This window comes from Salmo salar, chromosome ssa11, assembly GCF_905237065.1.
Source record: "Salmo salar chromosome ssa11, Ssal_v3.1, whole genome shotgun sequence".
NCBI lineage: Eukaryota > Metazoa > Chordata > Actinopteri > Salmoniformes > Salmonidae > Salmo > Salmo salar.
The window spans coordinates 91,982,500-91,991,891 of record NC_059452.1 but is presented as its reverse complement, the minus strand read 5'-3'; the positions used below and the strand labels follow the sequence as shown (position 1 = coordinate 91,991,891).

Genomic DNA, 9,392 nt, shown 5'->3' with positions numbered 1-9,392 from the left:
TAGGTAGCTGTTTAGCTAGCCACAGCAGTCAACTAGATAGCTAGGTAGCTGTTTAGCTAGCCACAGCAGTCAACTAGATAGCTCGGTAGAGGTTTAGCTAGCCACAGCAGTCAACTAGATAGCTAGGTAGCTGTTTAGCTAGCCACAGCAGTCAACTAGATAGCTAGGTAGCTGCTTAGCTAGCCACAGCAGTCAACTAGATAGCTAGGTAGCTGTTTAGCTAGCCACAGTAGTCAACTAGCTAGCTAGGTAGCTGTTTAGCTTTCTAGCACATTCATTCATTTGTTTGTAAACAATTAATAAGCTAGTTAGCTACCACATGTTCTTGTCAAACTGTCAACAGAGTAGCTATCAAGTAACAAAATATGTCAAATAACAGTCTAAAAACCACTTGAGGGCAAATAAATCAGATTTGACCGTTCAGACACAAGTCACATGGCCAGGAATCAGATTTGTATCTGATTTGAAATGTGGCTTGAACTATCTGATTCCATGTGCGTTTTGGCTGTTCAGACTGCAGGAAAAATAATAGATTTGAATTGGATATGCAAATAAATAGGATTTGGGTTACTTCAGACTGCCAATGTGAACACTGCTTTAGTAATGACGGAAAGTAATGAGCCTGTCACACACACACTTGGGGAGACATTGTCGATCAATAGCCCTGAGCCCTCATAAAAATCTCATGTTTTATGAAACAAATGTCCTCAGTAAATCAGCCTGACTTTTACTTGAGATATAGGTTACTATTCTAAACTAAGGAAAATATGATTATGCCTAAAGGTATCTGGAACTCTGTTTGGATACAATGTGAGGTCTGACTGATGACAGCTTTTGAATGCATGAATGAATGAGTAAGCATCAATACAGAAAAACTCAGTGATTCCCTCAAAGCTCATTGATGTTTGAGTGTTTATCAGTAGGTCTATTTTTGATCTGTCTGTCTTGTGCAGGGCCATCAGTTAGCCTTGTGGAGATGGCAGTAGGGACTATTTCAATGCTGTGTTAGTCCTGGTCTATGCTGCAGTGGCGATTATCTGGGATTAAGCTTCTCTAAGCGCTCTTTTGATTGACTCAAATCACACTGGCAGCTGGCTAAGGCCAATCTCTCTTTTCCCGTTGAACATTACAGACCCCAAGGTTCTCTAACAGCTAGGCACCTTAGAGCTTAGGAAACCATGGTTACTAATAGCGAGGGAGAGAGCCAGTGTGAATGCATTACTAGGATCTAGGCTGTTTTAAACACAAATAATGGGTTGGCCTTTATTCTCCTTCAGTGCCTCCAGGACTGCAGTTGAGTACATTTCAGGTTGTTTCATACTCACATTACACGAGTTTGACCTAAAACACATTTTATTCGCCGTTTGCCTATATTGACCTGCGCCTCAAGGCACAGAAGAAGAGGTCAGTCTGGATGATTGAGGCATTTTCTTTTGCAAACAAAATGAATGTGCACATATGAGTGTGCGTCTGTGTGCTTCATCCCCAATTTGATGCCCTCAAATAACTATCTAGGCTAATCCAGTGCAGCAGTGGAAGCTGCTGAGGGAAGGACAGCTCATAATAATGTCTGGAATGGAGTCAATGGAATGGTCTTAAACACATCAAAGATGTGGTTTCCATGTGTTTGATACGATTCCATTTACTCCATTCCAGACATTATTATGAGCCGTCCTCCCCTCACCAGCCTCCACTGCAGTGCCGGTTATTAGTATTATTATCTGCTGCATAACTGTAAAGAGATGTAAGAACCTGGCACTTTGATAATCCCACAGATGCCTGCAAATACAAACACACACACACGATAAGAAAGCGGATGTGATTGTTTGAGACAGGATGGACCTGGAAGGGCACAGGAGCAGCCAGAGGACACGGTGACTACATCTGCAATGCAGCGAGAGTACCACCACCATCACATCTGTGGGTAGCCTGAGGCTCTCTCACAGCTTAAAATACACAATATCGGGTGTTGTTGCCTAAAAATGGCGATTTGCGTCATAGTCCTTGTAACACAATCAAGTGTATTCACACCAGAAGTCTTTAGAAATGGTAGTTTAGAGTTGCATTCAACTTTGTGCAGACCTTCTTTTCTGAAAAAAGTAAAAGTAATGTATTCAAGTTAAAAAAGAGAAAAATGAATGGTTTGAATGAATGGCCAGAACACTAATGGTCACTTCTATCTTCTGCAGTCAAATCAAATCAAATCTGCTGCTCTTTTATAGTACTCCCATCTATACAGTACTGAAGCTCACTGTTGCAAAGCTTTTCCTCAGTCCCCCATGAATCACACTACATGTTTTAACCATCATCCCAATCAATAGCAAAATCCCTGGAGCAAAATTCAGTCTCGCCTTTAGAAATAGTTGTAGCCGATCCAATACCAGAGAGTGGTTCAGTGTTTCACAAATAATCTTACTGAGAATATTTGAGAATTCCCTTCATATCCTGTTATCAAAGCATACAATAATAATTCAAAGAAAGTCTGGCATTAGGCTTGCACATAGATACTGAAAATCTAGAATTTGCTAAATTCATGATTTGACTATCATCTAGAACTGGCACTCCCACCTTTATCATGAAGAGGGCACGACAAAACCTATTCCCCCTCAGGAGACTGAAAATATTTGGCATGGGTCCTCATATCCTCAAAAGGTTCTACAGCTGCACCATTGAGAGCGTCCTGACTGGTTGCATCACTGCCTGGTATGGCAAGTGCTCGGCCTCCCGACACAAGGCACTACAGAGGGTAGTGCGTACGGCCCAGTACATCACTGGGGCCAAGCTTCCTGTCATCCAGGACCTCTATACCAGGCGGTGTCAGAGGAAGGCCCTAAAAATTGTCAAAGACTCCAGCCACCCTTGTCATAGACTGTTCTCTCTGCTATCACACAGCAAGCGGTAATGGAGCACCAAGTCTAGGTCCAAGAGGCTTCTAAACAGCTTCTACCCCCAAGTCATAAGACTACTGAACATCTAATCAAATGGCTACCCAGACTATTTGCACTGCCCCCCCCCCTTTTACGCTGCTGCTACTCTCTGTTATTATCTATGTATAAGTCACTTTAATAACTCTACCTACATGTATATATTACCTCAATTACCTCGACTATCTGGTTCCTCCGCACATTGACTCTATACCGGTACCCTGTGTATGTAGCCTCGCTATTGCTATTTTACAGCTGCTCTTTAATTATTTGTTACTTATATTTCTGATGTTTGTTTGTATTTTTCTTAAAACTGCATTGTTGGTTAAGGGCTTGTAAGTAAGCATTTCATTGTAATGTCTACTACACCTGTTGTAGTCAGCGCATGTGACAAATACAATTTGATTTGATTTTGATTTGAATTTTGAAGTTGTTATTCTCATGCAATCCAACAGGTGGCGATAGTCAGCACAACATAATATGTTAAACCAGACCAGCGAAGAAGAACATTATTTCATCAACTGTCAAGATGGCTACTGCGTATATGTCAGCGAACCGGTCCGAAAATGCTTTTAGTACAGCTGATTTGGTGCCAGAGTGGGCACAAGAAGAAGTTAGCACTGGGGTGAGAAAATGTAATATAGCACCGTTCACTTTATATAGGTTTGAATGCGTTGCCCAAACTGAACAGAGAGGTATTTACATACATGCCACTTCAGCTAACTAGCTAGCTAGCTAACAATGAGACTGCAGAAGCGCTCGCCATGTATGTAACTAGCTATGGCGGCATTTTACAGCTGATTATGTTGGTAGCCAGATAGCCGTTACAGTTTCTTCTACATAATGTTATTGGGATTATTTTCACATAAATAAAGCAAAAATGTTCTGATTCTTCATGTCTAATCGCAGACTACCATTATGGCAGTGGAGTTTGATGGAGGGGTTGTGATTGGCGCGGACTCCAGAACAACAACAGGGTAAGTTACGTTAAATCAAGCAGCTGCGTCTTACCGGCTTCCTGACCTAATAGAAATAGATTGCTGATTAAGTAGGCCTCTATTCCATTGACATTTTTGTGTTTAAAAACATTATAGCTAGAACTGCCTAATACTCCCAATCGTTATTTTTTTCCCCAACTGGTTGTAGTGCTTACATTGCCAATCGAGTTACTGACAAGTTGACTCCCATTCACGACCGCATCTTCTGCTGCCGTTCTGGTTCTGCAGCTGACACACAGGCTGTTGCTGATATAGTCACCTATCAGCTGGGCTTTCACAGGTAATACACCCTATATGGCTATACCTCTACACAAAGATAAAAAACTCTTCAGCACAGCTATATAGTGGCTATCTTTATATCACTCCCAGGATAAAATAAGTGCTTTGAGAACTATCAAAATATTGTCTTGAGTGTCTGATTCAAGTTTTAATGTACATGCACAAGCACAGTGAAATACCATTCTTGAGTGTCATTCTATATTTATTCACTGTGAAATATATCTCCCTCTGTGCCTGCTGCAGTATTGAGCTGGATGAGCCTCCACTTGTGCAAACGGCAGCCAATCTCTTCAAACAGACATGCTACAGATACAGAGAGGAGCTGATGGCTGGCATCATTGTGGCTGGCTGGGACAAAAGAAGGGGTGGACAGGTGAGTTCCCAGCATCTGTATTTGGATCATACACTCCAACCACTTTTCTCCCACTGTCTCAGAAATGTGTAGGTTCATTCCACCACAAAAAGCAAAGAAAGGTTTTCAGAACAATCTGGGATGGTGGGTATAAAATTAGCACCTGCCAAATGTGGGAAGATCTGGGTATTGGTGGGTAAGAATGTCTTTCACCAGCCATGTTGGTCAATTTGCAGGGCTCTACAGTGAGACCATTTCATTCGCAAATAAAACAAAATAGTAAAGTATGAGCACGTGTGAGTTGGGGTTAGAAAAATTCTGCAGTAGCTGTTTTGTTTCATAAATATTAATTACACAAAGAAATAGGAATACTATATCCCACCTCGCACAGGAACACTGCCTGACAGGGGAGCTGTCTAATTTACTCAAAAGTCTACTATGTAAGACTTTGTCCTTATGTTTTTTGGCAATTTACATTTAGTCCTCAAGCTCAGTTGTTTTTCAATGGGAGTTTGAGTCTTCTGCTTCAACTGATAGTGCAGACACACTAGTCAGATCTCAAATCGTGACAGGAATCAAGTGGTGTCGTTACCATGGTAAACTCACACCCTTAAAGGGGCAGCTAAACATTTAGTCTCTGATATTTTGATTAAAAGACTCAGGTCACCAAAAATAAATGGAAATTTAGCAATATACCACATTACTTCTTACTAATACATTTCTTGTTTTAGAAACATTACAAAGCATGGTCATCCGTTTTGTGTTTTTTGATGTAATTATGGTGAAAACATCTTTTGGCTGGTAAAAAAATCTAGTGTCTTGTAGATGTTTTTTTATCTACCTGCCACAGTGGCTGGTGATCAAAAATTAAAATTTTAGCCCCTGGTGGTGGGTGTCATGGCTTGCTGAGATTACATGGATTGACTCTACAGTGACCCTTTCCTCTTACCCAGGTGTACACAGTCCCAATGGGAGGTATGATAGTGAGGCAGCCAGTGTCAGTAGGTGGTTCTGGCAGCTCCTACATATATGGCTTCATGGATTCTAACTACAAGCCTGGGATGACCAAGGAGGAGTGTCTTCACTTCTGTACCCAGGGTGAGTAAGACCAGAGGTTGACAGTCTAGCACAGTGGTGGGTAATTCCAATCCTGGAGAGCCACAGTGTTTGCAGGCAATTGTTTGAGCCCTGAACTAACAAAGCTGATTGAAATATACCTAATAGCGTTGTTTAAAATCTAAGACCTTGATAAGTAGATCATTTGAATCTGTTGGGAAGGAACATTTGCCTGCACAAGCACAGCGGACCCTGTAGCCCACCTATGATCTTGACACTGTCATTAGGCTGTTTCAAATCTCTTCAGCTGCTGCTTTTCTAATCTCTCTTCCACCATAGGTCATGACAACTGAACTGAAAATACTTAATAGTTGGATATGTAATATGTTGGTTGTCGGGTCACATCTAGGTGTTGTTAATGTGTTGTTAATGTCCCTCTCTCCGTACAGCCTTGGCGCTGGCCATGGAGCGGGACGGTTCTAGTGGAGGAGTGGCTCGTCTGGCAGCCATCACAGAGGAGGGCCTGGAGAGACGGGTTGTTCTGGGAAACCAGCTGCCCAAATTCTCCAACGCCTAGACAAGGAGCAGAGGGGAAGTTCCCCTGTCAAGTCCATCCACATAAGCGCTATACCTAGTCCTGTGCAGTGTAGGACTTTGGAAAGCCATGTGTTTGTGTCTCATTTATTTTTGTTTTGCAAACTAAGATTTGTCATGCAATAAAAAAAATACTGAACCTTAGATACATTTGTGTTCCCATCTCTCAGGCCTGTTTTGCATTAGCTATTATTTCTTGGAAATTGAGTGAAACTGCACACAAGACAGACTATAAAGGATAACTGGAAGAGATAATTGGCATAACATTTTCAGAGGTGATCTCACCTTCATTGCAGTGAGTTGGAAGAAGACTAAAGCACAACACTATTTCCAAGATGTATAGTGAGGAATGCAGACAGACACCATGGGGAGGACTTTTAACAAAAACTACCCCGACAAATGTTACATGCGCAGGCGATGGGACTTGAGGAGGTGATGCCAAGGAGTAGATCTATTACGTTGATCTGCTGTGTATTTTCCTCGCGTGCTGCTGACGTTTTTATGGCACGCGCTCACGTTTTGCGCGGGACTTTGATATCGTTTGTTGGCTTTTAAATGCAGGCTGGATTGGAAACCGGCTGGCTAACTTTAGCCTAGTAAAATACGTTGTTATTGTAGGGCCGTTCTGGTATTGGCTAGGATACCAGGCAATAGTTTAATTTCAAGACTATTATTAATTGATTAAAGGTCACATTCTACATTAGTATTCGTATTTCAGCTGCTCTTCCCTCTCAGGGTAACAATGTGGCACCTAGCAGACAGAGTAAATAATAATAATGCTGGGCATTTTACTCCGGTAGAACAACCAGAGGCAGAAGATGGTGATCAATTCCTCTCGTTTGCCAAGTGAGTTGCTTATGTTGCAAGAGTTCAGGACGTATTATTTTTTGGAAGATAAGCCATTATTTCAGGTAATATGAAGCTTGCTTTGTGTTGTATTCTTCACACCCTCAGGAGGTCCAAGGTTGTGCAGCGTCAGTGTTCAGAGATGGAGACTGAGCCTAGCCCTCCCCCCACAGTCTAGCTCCTTGTCACAGAGTAGAGAACATTTCTGGCACAGGATTCTATGTCAGCCAAGGTGGATGTCCTCTTCACTTTCACCACCAACAATCTCACTTTTTTTATAAACACATCAAGGTTCAGAAATGCTCCAGTCAAATTCACTCTTACTGATAGAGGTCTGTATGCTGTTCGTTAGTGAAGTGTCTCCTGAGCCCACCACATCATACAGCCCATTTCAGATGCAGATGTTCTCAAATAAATCTGAAGGACTAGTGAGTACCCTAAGACTTGGTAAACATGTGTTTCACTGTGGCTGTCATTTTTAAAATGGCACATCCTACGATTGAGGTAAAACGTTTTCAGATTTTTTGCCATTATGTTTACATGCAGGTTGGCGTGGACATGGCAGGATCACCTCTAGAAGGACAGAGAGTTAAAAAAGGGGGAAGGCTGGGTCTAGGAAAGCTACCCTCTCCAGTGGAACTGATGGGCCGGAAGAAGAAGGGGAGGACAGGGGGTGCAGCACAGGGCAGTCAGGTGGTGCAACCCAGGGTGGCAGCAGTGCTGCAGCACATTGGGGACCTCCGCAGGAGACAGAGCTCTATTGACCAGTAAGTGAAAGGTTTCTGATGCTAGATAGTGCAGAGGGGACATTGGAGATGGATGGCCTGAGCCTGTGGCTCGTTGGTATTACTTGTTGGTTTTACTGTGCCCTCAGGGTAGAATGAGGGGAAACTGATTTTAATTGGATGCCATGGGGGCAGAAATGTGGTTATGCATTCAGTGCAGGTGTAAAGGACATCATGCTGCTTGCTTAGCGAATACCACTTCTTACCGATTTGGCCCATACCTGGCATGAACGCGGGAACTCTGCCTTGCTAGGACACGTGACTGCCCTCCTGAACCTTCTTACCAGTCAGCGCCACGCAAAAAGCTACTGTAGCTATTCGCTGGTGCAAGTGGGGACCCTTCAGGCTGAGGATTAAGTTTCACACATCCCCATGTGCTGCACAGGGATATAAATCTACAAAGGCAACTCTGAAAGGCTGTTGAGTCATAGTAGAATATCATAGGTGACTGAATAAAACAGAAAAACTCATTATTCCTACTTTTACCATTGTTGGTTGCCTTTGGACGATAAGCATTAAATATAGAACAGTAGTTCTTAAAATGAACCCAAATACGTTCATGTCCCAGGTTGAAGCGGGGGAGTTGGTGGGGCTCCAAACCCAGGTGTAAGGCAGAAGAGGGCCGTTCCCATAGGCAAGCAGAGGACAGCAGCATGACTTTCAGCACCACAGTGGAGAAGCAGGATGAAGCTATGGACTACCTCAGTCCAACCCTCACTCATCCTTACACCCAGCAGGAGGTATGGACTCAACTCTCACTGACTGATATTATATTTAAGAGTAACTGGAATTGAGGAAGCAAATGTGGATATCCCTTATTCTACTGTGATGTCTTTGCAGGGTCTGTTTGGAGGATTTGAACAAGCATCCCATCTTGCTCCTGGAGGAAATCCGATGATGTCATTTGTCCTGGCAACTGCTGATAGACAAGCCAAGGGGGGTTGGCAAGGCCCTCGTCTGTCCCACAATGAATTTTGGGGCATTGGGCACACTCCAGAGGAATAATTACATTTTTGTGACATTTCTCCAAAGCACTTGTAGAGTTCACATTGTATAAGGGCTCATAGTTTGTATTGATCAGATTCAGAGTTTAAGGGATATGTTTTGCAATGTTACAATTAATTTGTTCAGATTTTACCGCTTAAAAATGATGTACAACATTTGGTCAGTTCATTTTATACTGGATAGCCAAGCAATGAAAAAAAGTAAATAAATACATAACATTCCAGTGTGACTAGTATGGTCTTGAACTGGGGAGCGTTATATGAAGAAATTAATTTGAGAAGAAAAAAAGGGTTTAACTTGGCTGCTCACCCTGCTCCTGTTTTGACAGACAGAGCCCATCCCTCTCCTCTGAGAAGTTCCTGAAGGGCTGGCGAGGCGGTCTTTGAGGTAGTGGAGTGTGAGACTGGTGGCATCAGCCTTCAACTGAGTCCATCTCTCAAAGGACCCTTTGACCTTGTTCTGTCATAGCCAGACAAGCACATAGGCCTGACTAGAAGTACATGTATTTATGTTTGGCTATCAAGGATGCTGTAAAGTAAGCCTTTTCCCTCAA

The 9,392-nt window shown here is 42.7% G+C and overlaps 2 protein-coding genes across 2 annotated transcripts; both read left to right on the top strand.

The window, feature by feature from the left end:
• Positions 1-3,372: 3,372 nt before the first annotated feature.
• Positions 3,373-6,347, top strand: LOC106563424 (proteasome 20S subunit beta 6). Its single transcript, XM_014128982.2, has 6 exons — positions 3,373-3,549; positions 3,834-3,901; positions 4,071-4,202; positions 4,445-4,574; positions 5,507-5,651; positions 6,059-6,347. Exons 1-6 carry the CDS (start codon positions 3,454-3,456, stop codon positions 6,184-6,186), a joined length of 699 nt encoding a protein of 232 aa, XP_013984457.1. The 5' UTR covers positions 3,373-3,453; the 3' UTR covers positions 6,187-6,347.
• A 271-nt stretch (positions 6,348-6,618) lies between these two features.
• LOC106563423 (uncharacterized) lies at positions 6,619-9,073 on the top strand. Its single transcript, XM_014128981.2, has 6 exons — positions 6,619-7,049; positions 7,158-7,281; positions 7,402-7,477; positions 7,596-7,816; positions 8,403-8,574; positions 8,675-9,073. Exons 1-6 carry the CDS (start codon positions 7,022-7,024, stop codon positions 8,837-8,839), a joined length of 786 nt encoding a protein of 261 aa, XP_013984456.2. The 5' UTR covers positions 6,619-7,021; the 3' UTR covers positions 8,840-9,073.
• The last annotated feature ends 319 nt before the right edge of the window (positions 9,074-9,392 follow it).